The sequence below is a fragment of the Balaenoptera physalus genome (assembly GCF_965194825.1).
Source record: "Balaenoptera physalus genome assembly, chromosome: 17".
NCBI classification, from domain to species: domain Eukaryota; kingdom Metazoa; phylum Chordata; class Mammalia; order Artiodactyla; family Balaenopteridae; genus Balaenoptera; species Balaenoptera physalus.
The window spans coordinates 66,961,307-66,983,483 of NC_138895.1; the positions used below are offsets into that span (position 1 = coordinate 66,961,307).

General features: G+C 38.1%; 1 protein-coding gene across 5 annotated transcripts in view; it reads left to right on the forward strand.

The window, feature by feature from the left end:
- COL14A1 (collagen type XIV alpha 1 chain) overlaps nt 1–22,177 on the forward strand; it is a 242,430-nt gene that overhangs the window by 82,586 nt on the left and 137,667 nt on the right. For 4 of the 5 annotated variants that reach the window (XM_082433124.1, XM_082433121.1, XM_082433120.1 and 1 more), the window contains exons 11-19: nt 193–322; nt 1,786–1,931; nt 4,600–4,729; nt 7,996–8,135; nt 14,277–14,403; nt 15,831–15,970; nt 16,457–16,589; nt 17,938–17,997; nt 19,568–19,719. In XM_082433124.1, the coding sequence (XP_082289250.1) occupies nt 193–322; nt 1,786–1,931; nt 4,600–4,729; nt 7,996–8,135; nt 14,277–14,403; nt 15,831–15,970; nt 16,457–16,589; nt 17,938–17,997; nt 19,568–19,719 (1,158 nt within the window). The remainder of the gene's footprint in view (nt 1–192; nt 323–1,785; nt 1,932–4,599; nt 4,730–7,995; nt 8,136–14,276; nt 14,404–15,830; nt 15,971–16,456; nt 16,590–17,937; nt 17,998–19,567; nt 19,720–22,177) is intronic. The other variant, XM_082433122.1, reaches the window with a different exon arrangement.

A 22,177-nucleotide genomic window follows, 5' to 3' on the forward strand; every position in this document is an offset into this window, starting at 1 on the left:
CATATTCCTAAAAGGTGGGTCACTTCATGTGAGAATTCAAGGGAAATTGACTGCCACAGTGGAAAAGAGGGTGTGGTGCAAATAAGAAAATATTTAACGAAAGGTTCTTGCTAGAGATATTTTTGCTTTTGGATTTCCAGTCTGCATGTGAGATATTCCATTTTCTCATTCCTCAAACTGTTCTTTCAACAGGTGGTGGTGGATGGAAGCGTATCTTCCACGGTATTGAAAAACTTGATGTCTTTAACTGAATATCAGATAGTAGTCTTTGCAATATATGCTCATACTGCTAGTGAAGGCCTTCGGGGAACTGAAACCACAGGTGTGTATTGAATTGTACCCACTTCTGATTCTGTGTGACATTGATCCGGTGGCTTAGTTGTGCTGTACGTAGTACTGGTCCATGCTATATTTGCAGTTTGCAGGTGCCATATATTGGGAGGGATCTTATAAAACTCTGGTATGTTTAGGAGAGAGAAATCTTAGCGATGAAGGGTGCAAAATACATTTATTCATTTAATAAACGAATATTTAGTGAATTCTTATTAAAAACTAAGCAGTGGGCTTGAATTTGTCATTAGAAGTAGAGTAGGAGCTCTGTAGCTCTCCTGCCTAGTAGACTATTAGGGAAAGTACATTACATCTGTTTTCTTTATGAGTATCACTGTAATTAAAACTTATGAATACTAGTCCGTCATTCCTTAACTGAGCAAGATCTTGATCACACACACATCTATACACGCACACATGTTCAGAGAATCCTGGGAAGAGATAATCTTAAGAAACTTGATCACCCACTCATTTAGTTATTTCAAACATTAATTGAGTTCCTGTTACATGCCAGGTAGTATATAAAGTTGATCTAAAAACTCTGCCTCTGATAGACCAATGACAAGGTGCCAGGCTTTATGATAATCACACTTCCTGTCCAACACATTATTGCATTTATCCCTGAAAGCAATTTGTAAGGCAGGTGTTAATACTCCTGCTTTGCAGAAATATTTTTAGCAACAATCCCTGCCCTTAAGAAAGTTTTAGACTAGCAAAGGAGAAAACGCAACCCAAAGATACACAAACAAATTAGTGCAGTGAAGTACTACGGGCATGCCAGTAGAAGTATGATGAGGAACTGCACCTGTAAGCAAAGTCCTGAACTTGACATTGTAGTTGGGAGTGCAAGCAGGACCTGGAATTATATTTGAAAACAACATTTCATAGTTTTTATTGACATTGTTTAAGCCAGGAACTTGCAATTTATTCTTAATCCCTTTTACCCTACCTCTCCAATATGGCAAATCTTATTTCTTGATTATTTTATTTTTCTCAAACCCTATTTTTACTGACAGTCATGTCTCCTCACTGTCTCTGATTGAATGTGTTGATGAGTGTCTGTTTATTCATGTATTTGTTCATCCAGCCCCCCATTCTGTCATTTATTAAGTGACCCAACAACTATTTTTAATGGCTGCTGCAGGTCAGACACTGTGCTTGATAATGGGCATAAGACAATGGTCAGAAGAGTCTCCCTCCTCTTGACTGGCTCCCAGACAGATGTGCCCATCACTGTAATGAGATATAAGAAGCTAAGAGGTGTCATTCCTGCTCTTAAACATTCATTATGTTTACCTTCCCCAAAGGGGCTTATATGGCCATGTGCACAGATTCAAGGACAAAAATTACCTGAAAAATATGTTTAGTTTTAGATCCTAACATATAGATAGATACCTTGAAATAAGCAAGCACACTGATAAATGGCTGACCATTAAAAAAAAACTCCTCTTGCAGTTTCTTTACCTATACCTTCCGACCTTGAACTGTACGATGTGACTGAGAACAGTCTGAGGGCGAGATGGAACCCAGTGGCTGGAGCGTCAGGGTACCTGATCCTTTACGCTCCTCTCACGGAAGGCCTGGCTGGGGATGAAAAAGAGGTAACTGCATGCTGCCTACCAGAGTCCTAGAGTTTTTGACTTCTTTAACATAGTTTGGTTTGTTTTTACTACAAAAATGTATACAATTTATAAAAGTCACATTAGCAAAAGAAAAAAATCACTTGTAATCCCACCACCTAGAGGTAGCCATTGTTAACATTTAGTTAAGAGTCTTTTCCAGTGCATTTTAAACACAACCAATGGGAATGGTTTTGTAGTTTTCCTTGTAGTTTTCCTTTTGCTTACTGTGAATATCTTTCCATTACCATTAAATAATATTTTATATAATCATTTAAACAGCTTTATAATATTCCACTGTTGGTTTGTACCAGGTCACGTTTAATTAATCTCATGCTATTGGACATTTGCATAATTTGCTATATAGGGGAGTTCCCTGGTGGTCCAGTGGTTAGGACTCGCACTTTCACTGCCAGGGCCCCGTCGGGGAACTAAGATCCTGCAGGCCGCACAGGGGCTCGGCCAAAAAAAAGAGAGATAATTTGCTATATAAATATACTTTTGGGACCATTCTTAACATATAACTTTGCATGGTTATCTGATTATTTCCTTAGGATAAATTCCTAGAAGTGAAGTTTCTTTCTCAAAGAGTATGCAAATTATTAAGGCTTATACTAGGTATTACCCCCTTACTCTAGAGAAATTTTATACAATTTATATTGCTCTATGCAGTTCACAAATGACTGTGATGGCCCTATGTACACGGACTTTGAAAAATTTGTTTTACTAATTTGAGAGGTAGATAAATGTATCTCACGGAGGTGGATTGTTTTGCATTTTTTTCCATTTTAAATGATGAATCTTTGACTTTCAAATCATTTATTTTAGTCCTTCTTTTTAATTTATAGTTAACAATAACTACAATGTGGGTGTTCCAGGAATAAAGCAGAGATGTCTGTGACCATTGGGAGGGTTGACCAGGCAGGTGGAGTGGATATGAGAGGGAGTATAGCACTCGATCCTTTCACATTATCTAAAACCTGCCTCTTTTGACAAGAATCTTTAGGGCCAATAATATGGTGATTCTAGTGTCAAGAACAGAACATTGGTGACATGTGTTCTTTTATTACCAAGGCTTAGACAGTTTTTGCCCACTTGGATTTAATGTCGATCTGAATTATTTTGGTGGAAGGGAAACTTTAAAATGATGCTAAAAAGACACTAAGCTTTACCAGGAAAGAGAAAAATAAAAAAGACAGGAATACCCATTCACACCCAAAAGATTAGCAAAGTTTTTAAAGTCTGATAATACTACATATTAGTGAGCATGTGGGGAGACAGAAACATTCGTGTAAACTGGTGTGTCAATTGGTACAGCTGCCTTGGAGAATAATTTGAAATATTTCAGCAAGTTAAAGATATATACAATTTTTTAGGTATATATCGTAGAGAAACATCCTTCCAGGACTTTTCAATGCAGGCACTTGGTCAGAACAAAATATTGCAAACAACTGCCATGTTCATCAACAGAATGGAAAATAATGGCATATTTATACAAAAGAATCTCATAAGGGAATTAAATAATATGAACTATGTCCCTGTGTTTCAACATGGCTAAATCTTGAAACCTAATATTGCCAGGGAAAAAACTGTAAAAATATTACACTGAATGGTCCATTTATGCACATTGTTAAACATACTGAACCATATACTATTTATAGATATATTCGTATGTATGCACAAGTAAAAAAATGTATCAATGAGATACACTTCAACATTAGGGTAGAGGTGGTGAGAAAGAGTTTGTTTTATTTGACTATATAGTGCTTTTTAAAATAAGAGCTGATGTGCATATGACAAAATGTTGATATTTATTAAATTTGGGTGGTGGGTGCATCAGGGAATATTACGTTGTTTTCTCTACCTTTATATTATATACACTGAGATATTTCAAAATTAAACATTTTAATTTGACCATACCACTGACAGTTGTATGACAGGGGACAATCTATGGAGATATTTTTCCTCTTTCCAAAACAAAAATAAAACCATTCCTGTCACACAGTTGTCACACACTGATAATGTTGGCTAGTTTGACTGACCCCCCAGGGTCAGAAAAATCATCCCCAAATCAAGAAGCAAATTGCCGATTTGAGCATCAAGGTGGGTTGATCTCTTTGGACTCCTGGAAGGGACTTGCAATCCAAGTGGACAAGCCCCTCTGTTGAATGGGGCAACACTGGTCTGGCTCCATAGGGTTTGCAGCAAAAACTGGGCATCCAGTCAGAGGACTGGTGAGAATTAGCCAAGTGGCGAAAGATGTCCACTTGGCATCCCACTCTCAGCATGCTGCCTGGAACTTACTCTCTTCATAGAGAACGTTTCTGATTCATCTCCACCCACGCTCTTCTGGGGACCAAATATTTGACACTGTTATTCTGGCTGCAGCTGCCACTTGTCCAGATGTAAAGCGTTATCCTGAAAGAGCACGCACGGTACATTCAGTTTTATATGGTTTCATAGCTTCTGGTTCTAATATAAAATAACATGAGACAATGAAAAAAATTATGGCTTGAAACCTGTTTGATGAAGAAGGGTTTGTGAGGAGGCAAAGTCTTATTACATAAAGTCTCACCTGTATTCAGCTGCGCTCTGATCAGCATGAATAACATACACTGGCAAACGATCTGATAATGTGTGTTCTTTTCAGATGAAAATTGGAGAGACCCACACAGATATTGAGCTGAGTGGGTTGTCGCCCAATACGGAATACACAGTCACAGTGTATGCTATGTTTGGAGAAGAGGCCAGCGACCCTGTTACAGGACAAGAAACAACATGTGAGTGGTTCAGTCACTCAGATGAAATGCTGTAATAAAAGCCCAAACAAACATGGGAATTCTGAATTAGAAATACTGGTTTAGGTTGAAACCTCTTAAGAGCTAATTGTAATGTAAGAAAATGTCTAATTTATTTAGGGAAAGGAAGTGTATTTCTTCTCGTCTTGTTGTTATTGAGTCACATGGATTCTAGAACTGAACTGTGGCATCCTCTAGATGATGCCACCAGTGTCCTTGTCTAAATCCAAATGCTAGAGCAGGATATGGGGGAAAAATATGGGCTTTGGAATTAGAGCAGCCAAGATGTGAATCCCAGCTAAAGTCATATTTTGGATGGGTGACAATGGGCAAGTGATGGAGCATTATTGAGCCTGTGAAAGGAGGAACAATAACCTGATAGCATGTGGTTGATGGAAGATTAAATACAGTAATACAAATTAAAGTTATTAACACATAGTTACTCAATATTTTTTTTTTACTCCCACTCATACCAAAATTCACACTTTTTTCTGAAAATCTTTGATGTCCTCCTGATCTCAGACTATTATTATTATAATTAGTTTTTAAAAATTGAGTAAAAATTGTATTGGCAAGTCCAATTTGGGTAAATGTAGGGAGTTCATAATATTTTTAAGAGTTGTAATTATCTATTTGGAAATATGACATAGAGAAAATGCCACCCTGCCAAACTAACAATGTTTTGTCACCTACGATTAAAAATAGGGGTCTATTCATTGTGTTTTGAATAAGAAAGGGCAAGGAGATGGGGTCTCTCACATCACTCTGAGCCTGGAAGGAGGTGAATAGCACGATTTCTACTGTGCTTTTGTCTTGAAGATTCTACTTGAGAAACATACAAAGAAATTTAATGATAAGGAAATTTTCTCCCACATCCATTCTTTGTTAGTCGAGGCTATGTTGTCTTGCTCTTCAGAGGAAGACCGGTGTAATTAAAACAACAAACAACAAAACTGGGAGAGCCCAAGAAAGAAGGGGAAAAGAAATAAGTCAGAAAGCATCTAATATATCACCTAAGTCAATTTTGGAACTCTGTAGATTTGGAAGGAAAACTTTTCCCAACCACCCATCTCTCTTTTTCACTCAGAATACTCATTTGTTTATTCAGGATAACTCATTTGTTATCCACTCTTTGAAAGTAGTGTTCCCATGAAACCTTTCGCAAGCCGAATGACATAAAGCAAAGAAGCAATTAATTTTAGGACACATCTTGCTAATGGATGCACAAAATAAATCAAGATAAAGCACAGATGCTCACAGACAGAGTTCAAAGCTGTGGCGGCTTGATGCTGAGATGCTGAGTGTAATTTCCAGGGGAAGGAGCTGGGCGGGACCGCTCTTGCTGCCTGAGGTGCACGCTGTCTCCATAATGGTTTGCTGCAAAGCCAAGCCTGAATGCTATTTTTGCTTTCGCCTTTTTTTATAAAAGCAAAAATCCCCTTTAGATTTCTTTCAGTTAGTGAAACCTTCAGTTAGGTACTAATGTTGGTCCTTTGCAAGAGCAAAGTGGCCTAAATTGAACTTCCAAAAAGCAGATACTTGTAGTTTTAAAAAGTGTCCATGACTCTTTCCCATTAGTAGTTGATTTTTTTAAAAAGTCCTAAAAATGATATCCTGGCTACCTGTTCCTGAGACTGCCACTTTTATTCACTGAGGAAACTAGACATTGTTCCACTATACTGCCAAGAGTAACTGAACTCCAGAAGAATTTAGAGCTAAGTGTGCACAGCACTTAAAGTTAATTACATTGCTTTTCTCTCTCCTACACTTTCTTTCTAGCCCTTTAAGTATAGAGAGTCACCAAGTCCTATAGGTTCTTTATTACCATATAATCGGTACATATTGAATTAATGAAAGGGTTAGCTTTTGGGGTGAGGAAACATCATGCTTATGGCTACAGCTGACAATTGTCATGATTTATCTCCTAAGTTGTTATTCTGCTGGTTCTATCAGCACAGGCTCTCAAATCAATTGATCAATTGCCTGGGTTAAATTCAAACTGCTCTTCTGCTTCTACTAACTGTGACCTTGGCCAAGTTACCTCAGTTTCATGATCTGTATAATGGGGCTAATTGTAACTCTATCCTTGCTGTCTAAAGTAAGGATTTAATGAGATAACGTGTTACATCTCAGGCTCATAGAAAGCCTGCAGTCAATCTTAACAATTGTTTTTTACTGTAAGCCTGTAAAAGCTCATGAAGCCCTCAAAGATTATTGACAAATTTTATCTGTTGACTCAGAAAGGGGTCCTTCAAGAAGTACAAAAAGCTTTGGAATTGGTAGTCAGGAATCTGCAGAAATATTAACACCTCTTTAAATATTTTTAAAGCCACAGCAAAGTGTTTATTTTTATCTAGTCTCACAAAGCCAGTGGGATGTATCCAGGGCAAGACTCCTACTCGTTGATTCAAGAAATATTTATTGAGAACTTGCAATACTGAGGATAAAGAGGGGAACAAAATTAAATCAAATTCTGCAATCCCCTGATATTATAGTATATTCAAAGAGAGAGAAAAGAGACCAATAAATGTGCAATAATAAAAAAAAAAGAATCCGGGAAGGGAGTTAGGTAGTATTGAGGTGGAAGGATTATTTTACATAAGGTGATCATGGAAAGCTTCACTGAGAAGGGGACACATGTTCAGAAACCTGAATCTTGGATGACTCCAAGGTTTTTGGCCTGAGCAATGGGAGGCATGGAGTTTTCATTTGTTCAGAGGAAGAGACTGAGAGAGAAGACTGGGAGAGGTGGCAGGAGTCAGTGGTTCGGGTTTGGACATGTTAAGGTGGAAATGCCTAATAGATACTCATGTGGAGACGGCAGATGGGAAACCATTTCACACATGGGAAACTGTGGATCGGAGGAGTAGAGTGACTTTGCCAGGATCCGATGATAGTTGAATGCAATAGCTAAGATCTAATTTCAGGTGTCCTGGTTTTTGATCCATTAGGTTTTTTATTTGTATCAGCCTATAATAATAGCTTTGACTAGAAAAGAAAGGCACAGAAGATTTACCTAAACCTCATTTATTTCTAAGAATGTGTAATTGGTTGCTGCTATTCATTCTCTACAAGGAAAAACTTTTTTTCTTTGTTGATGTGTTAACGTTCTTTGTTATCAGTTATTATCTGGGTGAAATTTTTCATATGTAAGTAGTTCAGAAGTCAGAGGTGCTGTGTTTTGGGAGTCTTTTTTACATGTATGTTATTTAAATTTTTATTTATTTTTCATTCCGTTTACTGCAAAGTGCCCTTAAGTCCACCCAGAAACCTGAGAATATCCAGTGTTGGCTCTAACAGTGCTCAGTTAGCCTGGGACCCAACTTCAAGAAAGATCAGTGGTTATCGGATCGTATATAACAACGCCGATGGGACTGAAATCAATGAGGTAAGCTGTGGAACAGGATGTGCGTTTTTCCGGTGGTTGGGTCTTAGTTTTTTATGGCTATGTAACCGATCATCCCAAAACACAGTGGCTCAAAGCAATACTAATTATTTATTTTCTCTTGCTGTTTCTGTGGGTCAGGAATTGGAGTTGCGTGTGTAGTTCTGGCTTGGGGTCACTCTTGAGACTGTAGCCAGGTAGTGGCTGGAGCTGATGTCATCACAGCAGCTTCCATGTTCATGTCTGGTACCTGGTCTGGAAAGGCTGGACCAGCTGGGTGTTGGAGCGGCTCTCTGTATCTCTAAGTAGATTCTTCACGTGATCCCTTCAGCCTGACAGCTTTAGGGGAGCTGGACTTTTTACCTGCTGGCTCAGGAGTCCCCAGACATGTACCCAGAGAGACAGAGAGAGTGCTGGGTGAAAGCTGTATCACCTTTTGTTACCTAGCATCAAAAGTCACAGAAATATCACCTCCACCACACTCCGTAGGTAGGAGATACCACAAGTCCCTGCATGGATTCAAGATGGGGAGAAGCACAGTGCCAACCTATGGTGGGAGGCAAGTGGGGTGGGAGATAGATATTGACACAGCCATCTTTGGAAAATACAATCTGCCCCAGCGAATAGGGATGAGGAAGTATGTATCTTCACACAGTAGTAAACTAGAAATATCAGTGTTTTTCAGGTTATCCCTCTGCTTTTTAGTAAACCGGCATCTGAAAGACCCTAGTTCAATGAGCTTACATTGAAAACTGAATCATTCAGGTTTTGTGTAGGAAGATACTTTCAAATAACAGAACTTATTGAAACCCATGAAGATACAGTATTTTGCACTCAGTGACGAATACTCTTCAGAAATTCTTTCCTTGGAAATACATTTTAGCAGGCTAGATAGCAAAGTTATTTTTATTTTTTTTTCTTATCTTGGTCCAAGAAGCTAAGACAACAAGGGAAATATGTTGGATTACATGATTTCTATTTTCTGACCAAATAAAGCAAATATTTTCATATGTAGAGACAAACTATTTCCTACAAGTAAATCCAAGCAATATTTTGGGGAATGTGCCATCATATGGGACACTAGGTAATGAATGGGCAATAACTGCACATTTGCTAACAGTACAGAAATACTGTTCAATGTCTTTCATTAAATCTTCAAAAATCCTGAGGGCAAATAATTCTGACGAAGCTGGAATCTTTAGACTAGCTGCTTTGCTTTTGAAGATGAGATCCTGGAGTAGAAAAAGAAGAAAGTCAAAAGACCGAGCTATCAGTGTCTTTGTTATCACCGATAAATAAACGACTTTCCCAAGGGTTGCAAATTCAGCTGTGTAGGAAGGTTATGCAGATAATGTAAATGAGTGCAGAAATTGTCACACCTGCAAAGAAATACAGTCTCACCTGTTTTTCTTGAAATATGAAGCTACCTTAGGTTATATTTCATATTCCCATTTTGGGGACATGCATGTAGAAGAAATTCTCTACTGAAAGACAACAATAAATGACAACGGACAATGGGTTACAGTGACACGGATGCTGGGTTTAGTGGGGACTACCCTGCCGGGGAGTTTGTACATGTTCATCCAAGAAGCAGCCGGTGTCAGCTCCTGAAGACGGTTGCTGCACAGAAATCTAGCCGGGGGCTGCCAGGTCTTGTTCCCCTTGACTCTGTGACCAAGGATTTTTATTTCTATGTGAAACTTGCCAATTTTAAAATGTTGACTCATTGAACAATTAAAATAACATAACAACCGTATTCACTAGCATATTTTTTCACTGCAAAATATTCTTATTTGGTGATAATTTTTCATGAAACAAAAATAAACTGTCATATATATGTAAATATGAGTTATATTATATAAATATATATATTTTTTGAGGTGTAATTGACATATAACATTGTATTAGTTTCAGGTATACAACATGATTCAATATTTGTATTCATTGTGAAATGATCATAATAGGTCTAGTTAACATCCAGTTAAAAAAAATTATAACTGTTCTGGCCTCTCATGGCATTTTACGTTATTTGCCTTTATAAATAATGACCCCAGACTAATAATATATTTGTTGAGAAATACATGTGCTTTTTTGCAGTGTTTTTCAATCTTGGGAGTGCCTTTGGCACTTGCTATTTCTAATTTGTATTGTGCTGGGAAATTAGAAAACTATGTTTGATAAAACTGAATTTAAAATATGAGTAAATAGACCACGAATAAAAATCTGAGAACATTTTATTTGAGTAAAATGCATAAACAATGTGTAGATTTTATAACATTTCCATTTTGACTGGTGTGTGTATTCTTAATTCTTAATTGTTAACCATGCAATTGAGACTAAAGGTTGCTGGATAAGTGTCTTATATAAGTCAAATATTACTTTACCTAGTTTTGGAATATATGATTTCTAAGGGTGAATATTCCTACCATATTTTACTTTACTTCTATTAATTTAAGCTTTTATTTAAAGATAATGCTACAATTGGATTTTTAGGAAATTCCCAAAATATTCTGGAATGAATTTCAAAATGTCCCAACTAAAATCTACATACTACATAACATGTAATTGATTGTAAAATCTTTGTTTTCAACTCAATTCCTATTTCTCTGCTTCACTTCCTCCCATCTTCCCTCCTTCACTTCCTCTTCCTCCTCTGTGTCTTTTCTGCATGACCCCTCTCCCTAACTTTTGAAGACCAAAAAAGAAAAATAAAACAGAGCACTTAAACAAATGCTGCTGCTACTGATGATGGTGATGGTGATGATTATGATGATGATGGTGATGGTGATGATGATGGTGGTGATGGTGATAATGATGGTGGTGGTGATGATGATGGTGGTAATGATGATAGTGATGATGATTATGGTGATGATGGTGATGGTGATGAGGATGATGGTGATGATGGTGATGGTGATGGTGATGAGGATGATGGTGATGATGGTGATGGTGATGAGGATGATGGTGATGGTGATGGTGATGGTGATGATAATGATGATGGAGGTGTGATGATGGTGATGATGGTGATGGTGATGATGGTGATGGTGATGGTGATGGAGGTGGTGATGGCAGCTAACACACATTGAGTGCTAACCCTGAGACAGCCTCTGAGGTTTTTACAGAGAGCACCTTGTGCAAATTTTATAGAAAAAAATGTTGCCAAAGCCTGACCTATCAAATTGCAGAAAGAAGTCATCTCAGATAGCATGTACTGTGAAAAGATTTGGGGAAATGTGCAAACATGATGGAGAACTAAAGTGCTGCCATTTGAGTTTTATAAATGAAAGGCCACAGTTTTTAGACTCTGAGAGACAAGTCCAGTCCCCTACAGCAGTGACTCAACAGCAGAGCCCAGAGCAGAGCCCAAGTCCCTCGTTCCTCATCAAGGATTCTGTTCATCCGTCCTAGAATAGGCTGAGGTGAAGTTTTTGCTAGATAGTTTGAAAAATTTTACTCAAAAATCGTTGCATAACAATGAATCATAGTCATTTGTTACCATTTTCCCAAATTCTTCTCTTACATCTTAAAAGTACTACCAATAAAATGAGTTCCAGAACTTAACCTAAAACATAATATGATAACAAGTAAAAATAAATGATACTTAGAAGTTTCCATCTGATGAAATAAACTGATCAATAATTAATGCATAAAATATGGTCTGTTCAGCAGCAAATAAAATGCTTTTAATAAACTAGATCTTTTCAACAGATATATATATATATCTGTTGAAAAAATATATATAAATATATATATTCAATATATAATGTTCAAAATACATATGCTTTTACATATATATATATATATATAAATATACACTTATATATAAGTATACCAAGGCCTAACTATTCATTCCAGTTAATAGTTTTATGTCTCCAGGAAAGTTGGTTAAGGTCTTTGGGCCTCAGCTTCCTCATTTGTAAAACAGTCTATAAATACCTAGTGTTTGATCGGGGATACGGAGGCTAAATAAAACAATGAATGTGGGGGCTTCCCTGGTGGCGCAGTGGTTGAGAGTCTGCCTGCCAGTGCGGGGGACACGGGTTCGAGCCCTGGTCTGGGAGGATCCCACATGCCGCGGAGCAACTGGGCCCGTGAGCCACAACTACTGAGCCTGCGCGTCTGGAGCCTGTGCTCCGCAACAAGAGAGGCCGTGATAGAGGCCCGCGCACCGCGATGAAGAGTGGCCCCCACTTGCCGCAACTAGAGAAAGCCCTCACACAGAAACGAAGACCCAACAGAGCCATAAATAAATAAATTAAATAAATAAATAAATAAAATTTTAAAAAAAATACAATGAATGTAAGGTCCTTGACACATTATAAGTGCTCAGTAAATCTTAGCCATTATGATTCAAAACAACAGAAAGCAATAGGAAATATAGTTTAGAAGAACATCTTGAACTCATATTTTAAGTATTTGTCTTTTCTGTGAGTTTAAATAATGGAGCCATACTGTAAATAGTATTTACAAACAGAGAATTTAGAGCGTGAAACACTTGTGATTAAGTTTTAGGAACTAGCTGGCTTTCCCTTGGGCAAGTTCCTTAACTTTTCGGAGTCTCATTTTTCCCATCTTCCACTTAGGGGTAATAATGAGCTACCTTACAATGTTGTGGTAAGGATGTAAGTACAACTAATGCGTGTAAAGCATGAGATAATACCCAGACCAGAGTAAATATTAAATGCTAAGAATTACCCATAATATTATCAGGCCTAGATTCAGAAGAAGATAATACATATTTTCAATTAACTATTGTTGTGTAACCAACACCCTGGCTTAAAATAACAACCCATGATTATGTAACTTGGGCAGACTCAGCAGGGTCAGCTTGTCTCTGCTCCATGTGGTGTCAGCTAAGGTGACCCTTACATTCATCTGGGAACTTGACTGGGCTGGAACTTCCGAGATGACTTCAATCCATGTCTGGGGTGGCTGAAAAGGCTGGGGTTGGCTGGTCCTCTCTAGCAGAGTGGCTCAGAGTTCCAAAAACGTGAAAAGGGAAACTCCTTCCCCCAGGGCTGGCAATCTTTTTTTTGACCTGAGGTCAATTCCTTCAAGATGTCTATGGTTTCTGGATTAACTCTTTGCTCAGATGAGCACCCCGCCCCCCCTTTTTTTTAATCTCTTGTAAAATGGATCTTTGGTGCTTCCATCTCAGTTTTCATTTACGTATTCTATTCACTCAAAAAATATATATAATTCAACATACAGTAGCAAAGAAGCTAAACAAGGTCCTGACCTCAAGGGGCTTACACTCTGTGCAGGAAATAATAAACACCTTCTACTAGGAAACAAAATAATTTCCGGCTGGGATGGGTGCTAGGGAGAAAACAAACAAGGGCAATGTTAGAGAATCACCCTACTGAGATACGTAGAAAAATGAACACCCCCGTGAGAAGGTGAAATATAAGCACAGTCCTGACAGACGGTGAAGCCCTAATTTTGAAAAGAGCCAAGGAAATAGGGTCTCAGACAGAATGAATTGCATGTGCAAAGGCCCTGAGGTGGGAAAGACGTGGAAAGAAAGTTGGTGTGTCTGACCAGGGATTTCTCTTTGTATGTGAAACTTACCAATTAAAAAATGTTGACTCTGGGAGGGAGATGCAAGAGGGAGGAGATATGGGAATATAAGTATATGTATAGCTGATTCACTTTGTTATAAAGCAGAAACTAACACACCATTGTAAAGCAATTATACTCCAATAAAGATGTTGAAAAAAAAAAATGTTGACTCATTAAAGAACCAAAATAACAGCAACTGTGCTCACCTTCTCCTCAATGGTTGCTCATCTATTTCACTCCTACAGAAGTTATTGTGCATGACTGGCTACTCCTAGCAAATCCGGCTGTTAACATTACATTTATTTGTATTAGCATTGCAAATTTTGTGTACTTCACTTTCTATATCTTTAATGAATGGAAATAATATTGGTTGCAACTATGTCATGAGAATTTACTGATAGGTATTCTATTTAAGGTTGTAAGATTAGAAATGTGAATATCTAAATGGTTTTATAATTCAGTATCTCTTTTGCAGTACTTAACAGCTCTGCTGCCAACCAAGTGAACTGCAGACAATAAAATGGCTTCTGCTTCCTGTATTTAGAGAGTATCTGATATAGCTATTATGACTTCTTTCTTTTGCAGGTTGAGGTTGATCCTATTACTATGTTCCCTCTGAAGGGCTTGACACCCCTCACCGAGTATACTGTTGCCATTTTCTCCATCTATGATGAAGGACAGTCGGAGCCTCTGACTGGAATTTTTACCACAGGTAAGCCTTATTATGGTTTGAAAAGTTTCCAAGAGTAGCTGTATGGAAACCAGGAGCTGGAGCAGCTTCTTCAATTGTGATTTTGAAGAGATTGCATTTTAATATTTGTTTACTTTATAGTATTATTACCCAATGAACAATTAGGTGAGTAGAATGCCTACTGGCTAATTATTTTCTATCAAAGCAAGGGAAAGAGGGACAGGACCATCTAAGATCAAAGGTCTCAGTTAAATAAAAGTGTGCATTGTTCTCTTCCTGATCTCACACTGTTTCTTTTGTTCTAGCGACATAAAATTTTCACATTTCTTCCATTGATATATGTGTATATTAAGTTGAACTTCCAAAATTACAGCTCTCCAACAGTTTTTGACCTACAAAAAATGATGGTTTCATACCATTTAACCTAATACATCAATCTATAGCCAATAATGTATTTTCATGCAGCTTGCAATATTAATACAACAATATGGGATATTTTAAATACTAAAATAAAAAATAAAGCATGAATGCATTTTTTTTCCTTTCTATGTATACCCTGTAGTCAATAAATATAACTTCTTTCTGCCTCCTGGTGGAAAAATTCTATTGTTTGCTTTCTGGACCTATCATGAATTACACTTGGAAACAAATTTAGCGCTGTATTGAGGAGATGAGAAGGTACTTTGGAGAGAGATGAGAAATAAGCTGGACTGAGAAATAATATTCACAGAAAAAAGTTCAGTAATTTTGCAAAATCTCACAAGGGCTAACTGTAGTTGGAATTCTTACGGTATCCTGTTAAAGAGTTTTAAAATCTCTGATTTCATATAATAAAAATCAATGACTGACAGTTCATTTTGGGTGTAATTAGATGTTATGGTCTCTGTCATACATCCCAGAAGTGTGTAAGCAGTGAAATAATGGATGTCTGATAAATTATACTTCACTTCTGATGGCAGCCACATGTACAAGATTAAAAGGATGAACGTTCTTCTCTAGGATTTAACTTATTACTAGAGAGTGGTTTAGGCACGAAAGTGAATAAAGCTAAAAGTGACATTTCTCAGGCCTCTAGGGCATCATTTTGTTAACTTCTTCAAAATACTTGGAAAATAGTATCTTTGTAAAATAATGAATATGGCACTCTTATTTTTTATAGTTAATGAAAAGAGCCAAATAGAGAATCTAAGAGTTCTGGAAATTACTGGAAAACTGTAAAAATCTGCTGTGTCCCTGGTCTTCCTAACTTATACTGTGGGTAAATGCTGGAAACAGAAACATAAGCCCACACTGGACTAATTGGCGTTGCTTTCCCTGCTTCCATGTGCTTTCCAAAAACAAGAGATTCGCCAGAGAGTCTTCTCTACCTGTGACCCTGGGGAGCTGCTTGAGTTATGGTTTTCTTACCTCCTCAGTTCCCTAACAAAATCTCCCTCCTTGGCTTACAGAGGAAGTTCCAGCCCAGCAATACTTGGAAATTGATGAGGTGACAACAGATAGTTTTAGAGTGACCTGGCATCCCCTCTCGGTTGATGAAGGGCAACACAAGTTGATGTGGATTCCAGTCTACGGTGGGAAGACTGAAGAAGTGAGTTGTCTGAGGCTGAAAATTAATCCAGGGCATTTTATCTGGAAGTGAATGCCCACTGCTGCATTTGAGTTGGTCTTTGTTTTAAGACAGATTGAGAATCCCAGAAGTAATTAATATTTTCCATGACCTGGAGTTTTATAGATGTCAAATCATATGACTTTTGTAAAATTAAAATGCATTTTTACTAGGGCTTTAGTTATATATGTTATATATTTCCAGATTCTTTGATAGTCATAAATGAAATTTTTAAAAACTTCAAAAAAGGCCCCTTTTGCAATATTAATCGTTTATTTGCTGAGAGATTTGAAAAGAAAAAAGTCTCTGGTTTGACTTTAAAATTGAATTCAACGGCCCTGGAGTTGTTTATGCTTAGTCACTTCTTGCTTACACTTGGGATAACATCTTTCCTTTTTATTATTTTTTCATAACTTTTTCCTATGTTATTCAAGTAAACCCAGTTACTAAGCACCAAATACTTTTCAGGTTGTCCTAAAAGAAGACCAAGACTCATATGTTATTGAAGGCCTGGAACCTGGCACTGAATATGAAGTTTCCCTGTTGGCTGTACTGGATGGTGGAAGTGAGACTGAGGTGGTGACTGCCGTTGGGACCACACGTAAGTCTTGGTCAGGCCAAGATGGACTTCACAAGCTCCGACCATTTATTCTGACACACTCTTCACGCCACCAGGTTCCCTGCACATCAGCCTTATTCCTGGCTACAGAGGCTTTGTCCCTAGAACTCTTCATACATCTTTACCTTTAATGAAAGCAATATGCAGAGCATCGTATTAGACTCCTATTCTATCATCACCTAAAGTCAGGGACCATATCAGTCTTGTTCACCATTATGTCCCCAACACTTAGCACAGTTCTTGGCATATTTTAACTGTGCAATGAATATTTGTTGAATGGAGGAATGGATGGATGGATGGATGGATGGATGGATAAATGGATGGATGGATGGATAGATGGATGGATGGATGGATGAAATAAGTTATAAATGAGCAAACAAATAAATGTAGGGCAAAAATGTCCAAGAGTTTCTGGAATTTCCCAAGTTGATCTTGGTTCCAAGAAACCACAAAATTCACTTGCTGATTCATTTATCCCTTCATTTTTTAAATATGAGGTATTAACCACATATTAAATTGTCTTTGATTGGGTTCCCTGGAACCAGATTCTGAAGTAGAAAATTGCATCCAGAAGGTTTATTGAAGAGTGTAGTTGGGAGATACATCTGTAAGGAAATAGGACCTAGGGAGAAGCTAAAACGGAGCCCTCAGCTAATTCTATTAGAAATTCTGGACCTGGTATGACCCTTCTGAGTGATCCCAAGTTGAGTCAAAGGGGCTGGGCCTTTCTATCCCTGCATCCCCAGTGATTGGAGGCAGGCCGTCCCCTGACAGAGTCTGCAACTCCAGGCAAAGCAATTCCCAGAGCTCTGAGCCATTGGCAACCTGTACTCCAGAAGCTGCTGGATGAGTGTGCTGATGAAGAGGGCCTCTAGGCGGAGCACCACACAGCAGCTCCATCCACTGGTTGCCCAGGGTGGATACGAGAAATAGCAGATGCACTTCCTATTGTCTTCCTTGCTGGTCCTATTTGGCAGCCCCTTTACAACTTGATCTACAGCACTGTTTAATTTCCTTTCATCACCATGGTTATGCCCCATTTCAAAGTAACTGAGAGGTTTCACAATTTTATAGATGTAATTCAAATGTTTATATGAAGGCTGGTATCTGTGATTAGAAACTAACTTCTTTGGGTTTGTTTCCTTATCTGTGGAATAGATACAATGTCTGCCTTACAACTCACTTCTCTCTTGCAACCATGGTCAAGGTTGTTGTGAGAAACAGGTGACATGATATAGGTGAACTTTTCCTTGAAAACTACAAAATGCTATACACTAATGTATAGAGTCATCATCATTACAGAATTTTAAAGTGAGGAATATTTTTTTAGTTGACAGTGTTTGGACAGAACCGCCTACGACTGAAGCACCTACCAGGCCTGTGACATCAGGTAAAGACAAATAGAAGCCTGTTTACCCATAAGAAAAGTTTGATTTAAACAGAAGTTATATTATCCCAGTTTTATTTGATTTATATTATTGATTAGGAGCAGGGCATACCAGTTCAAATTTCACTCGCCTCGGAGCTCTCGACCTCTTCTTATCCCTAAATGCTAATTGGTCTTCTAGTCTACTAATCAATATCACTGTGGTACTCTCTATTTTTCCCATCTTTATTTTGAATTCCCATCTAATCTTTTAGAGGACGTTAGTATCCAGCCCCAGGAGTCTCTGCCCTACTCTTGATCTCAGTGCCTTCTCCTACTGCGCTCTGTTGAGAATTATTCATATCATAGTTTCCATGCATTTCTGTGGGTAACTGAGCCGTGGCTGGTGTATTGGTGTTCCTACATCAGCTATTTTCTCTCTCAGCTTAACTCTCCCCTCCATTGTAATATACCTCCCAACTAGTTGTCACAGTCAACTAGATAACCTTTCAGTGAATCTCCAATACCATTCATTTATTCATTCGTTCACTGATTCATTCATTCTTCAGTTAACCTTTACTGAGCCCTTCTTTATGACCCCACATCTCTTTATCATAACATACAAGATGCTTCCTGACTGGGTTCGGCTTCCCTTCCTGGCCTCAACCATCTGTTTCATGCTTTCCCGATATCCTCCTACCATCTAGAACTCCTAACCCTGAAAGTGAGATGTTGCATTCTGTACCTACAGCCCAGTAGGTAAAGTTTTTCCTGATAAATGTCACTCTCCTGTCTCCTCTGTGACACTTTCATTATTTTTGTCGACTGTAAATCATTGTATGTCTTAAAGGCCTAACCAGTCTGACATACAGGAAAAGCTTAATGACTGTTTGCTGCATGAATGAATAAATGAATGAAGAGAAGAAAGAGTCCATGGAGATGGACAGAATGAAAGGAAGTTGGCACAAGAGGGAGAAGAAAAAATGGGACAAATGAGAGAGCAGTCACTTTGGGAGATGAAAAGGAACGTGTCAGAGAAAACGAGTGAAGGAGTGTGGACAGATCTCAGAGAAAGGATGAAATCCATGTGGCCTGAGTGGGTAGAGGCAGCCCTGGTGGGAGATTTGTGCTTTGAGTGACAAGTGTGAAAACAGAAATGGGGGAGCAGGTGATGGGACGTGTGTTGGATGCTGGATTGCACGCCGAGGTTGACCACATTTGGTCCCTCATGCCCACTTCCAGCTCAGCCCTAATGTGACGTTCTCACAGTCGTGCCCCTCTTTGGGCTCCCCTTCTGGTTTCCTAGTCCAAGGGCTGCTCCCCAGTTCCCCTTCCTAGTGTATATACAGAGCTGGTGGTTTGAGGGATCCATGATCTCACCTTGAAAGCATCTCTTAAGCCCATTTTTGTTTGCTACCAGTAGGTATCATGGCTCTCTATTAACTACAGCCGAGTTGTTCTCGCTTCGCCTGGGTCTACATGGTAGAGATACATTAAATGATACTTGTTGTCATGTCCACAAATCATCTCTGTAGCTCATTTTGAAATATGATGGATGAAAAGTTCCTTAAATACTTGGTTGTGTTTATTTCAGTTTTCCGCACAGGAGTCAGAAACCTGGTTGTAGATGATGAAACCACTTCTAGCCTGCGGGTAGAATGGGACATTTCAGACAGCAGTGTGCAGCAGTTCAGGGTGACCTACCTGACTGCTCAAGGGGACCCTGCCGAAGAAGTGGTAGGAACGGTCTGTATAAATACAGCTGACTAGCAACTCCACAAGCTTCCTGACTAACCAGGCTAACGAGACTATTTCCCGAGATTAATGCAAGCTTTACCGCTCATTTCTTCATTTCTCTGGAAACTAATGTTTTTGCTTGATCCAAACTTAACAACTGGTTTCCTGATGACTTTCTGTCTCTGAAACGTGCTCCACATACAACCTGCTTTAAATTGATAAAGCATCTCAACCTTCTTTACCGCTTTGCTTCTGTTGCCTTGACAACTTGTTAGAGCACAAAAATTGGGTCATAAGTAGTCCATTATACACTTGTCTGTGTGTGTGGGTATATGTGTGTGTGTGTGTGTGTGTGTGTGTGTATACTTTTGATATGTAAATTTTTAATATATAAACTTCTTTTATTTATTTATTTATTTTGGTTGTGTTGCATCTTCGTTGCTGTGCGTGGGCTTTCTCTAGTTGCGGTGAGCAGGGGCTACTCTTCGTTGCAGTGCACAGGGCTTCTCATTGCGGTGGCTTCTTTTGTTGCGGAGCGCGGGCTCTAGGCGTGCGGGCTTAGTAGTTGTGGCTCGTGGGCTCTAGAGCGCAGGCTCAGTAGTTGTGGCATTTGGGCTTAGTTGCTCCGTGGCATGTGGGGTCTTCCCGGACCAGGGATCGCACCCGTTTCCCCTGCATTGGCAGGCGGATTCTTAACCACTGCAGCACCAGGGAAGTCCAATATATAAAATTATATATATATATATATATATATATATATATACACACATATACACATATATAACTTTTTTGCCCTTGGGAATCTGATTAAAAGTTTTTAAATGAAGCGTAACTCAAGGGTCTTCTTTATGCAGTTGAAGTGTTCCTAATGAAATGCCGCCCATTAACAAATAGTTGTATTTTTCACTGACATTGACTTTCTTTGAGCAGATTTATAGTCATTTCTAATGTATTCTTAATCACGAGTGTCTCCCTGTGGGATTTAGATTTTTATGTGTTGAGTTTTCTTTAAGTTGTTTCATCTATATTTGTTTTTCTCTATTGAAAACCTGGGTAGACTCTTTTTTATTAAGAAATAAAGTTTTTATTTTTTAAAATTAAAAAAACTTTATACAGTTTTTAAAGGTTAGTTTCCATTTACAGCTATTACAAAATATTGGCTATATTCCCCATTTTGTATAATATATCCTTGAGCCTATCTTACACACAATAGTTTGTGCCTCTAACTCCCCACCTCCCCACCTCTCCCCACTGGTAACTACCAGTTTGTTCTCTATATCTGTGAGTCTGCTTCTTTTTTGTTTTATTCACTAGTTTGTTGTATTTTTTAGATTCCACATATAAGTGATATCATACAGTATTTGTCTTTCTCTGTCTGACTTATTTCACTTAGCATAATGCCCTCCAAGTCCATCCAAGTTGTCACAAATGGCAAGATTTCATTCTTTTTTTATGGCTGAGTAATATTCCATTGTGTATATGTACCACATTTTATTTATCCATTCATTTGTTGATGGACGCTTAGGTTGTTTCCATATCTTGGCAATTGTTGGTAGTGCTGCTCTCAACATTGTGGTGCATGTATCTTTTTGAATTAGTGTTTTTGGAAAAGTTGGGTACACTCTTAATCATGGCCTTCCCATGTTTTCTTTATTTACACCATACCATTCCTTTTACTCTAGAACCTGAAAATTGTTTCCTAGGCACACTTCCCATCAGACCCAATAACTCCGGTTTGTATCCAAGAGAAATTTTTCCTTTTAGTTATGAAATATGCTTTATTTAGCTTCATTAGTTGTATTTCTTTCCCTCTGCTGCATTATATTTATGACACTCTAGGAAAGAAATCTCCAAATACATTATTGCTCAAGAATAACATTATTATCCTTTCTTCCTTTTCCTTACTTATAAAGCCTTTGGTGGCAAATTATTTGTATCTGTATGATATCAATACATAAACAATGGTTTGAGCCCAAGAGTCTCTCAGGAAAGTACTTAATTTCAAGCTGATGGATGAATCATCGTAGAACACAATGATAACAAAATGGGCAATAACCACGTCCACTGTGAATAACCAGAAGATCCATGAAATTGGTCTGGGAGTACTTTTGGAAAATTAATGGACACTTGAACAAAATAGGTTGAATTATAAATTTACTCGGATCATAGATTTCAAATAATCCATGATTGGAAAATTCAAAAAAATTAAAATTGTGCTTAGCCGTGGTAACTAAAGATATAATTTGGATGTTTTATTTTCCCTGTTATTGCCCTCATATTTTAACTTAGTCCCTAAAATGAAACCCATAAAAACTTCCCAGAGTGAGAGTTTTGTTTTGGTTTTTGTTTCTACTCTTACCAAGAAACACATTAAGCTTCTTGCTAAATTATTCCCGCTAATTTGGAATGAGTCACAGTTTAATCTTGTGCACGCACTTATAAGCTATGCAAGGTAAAATAATAATAA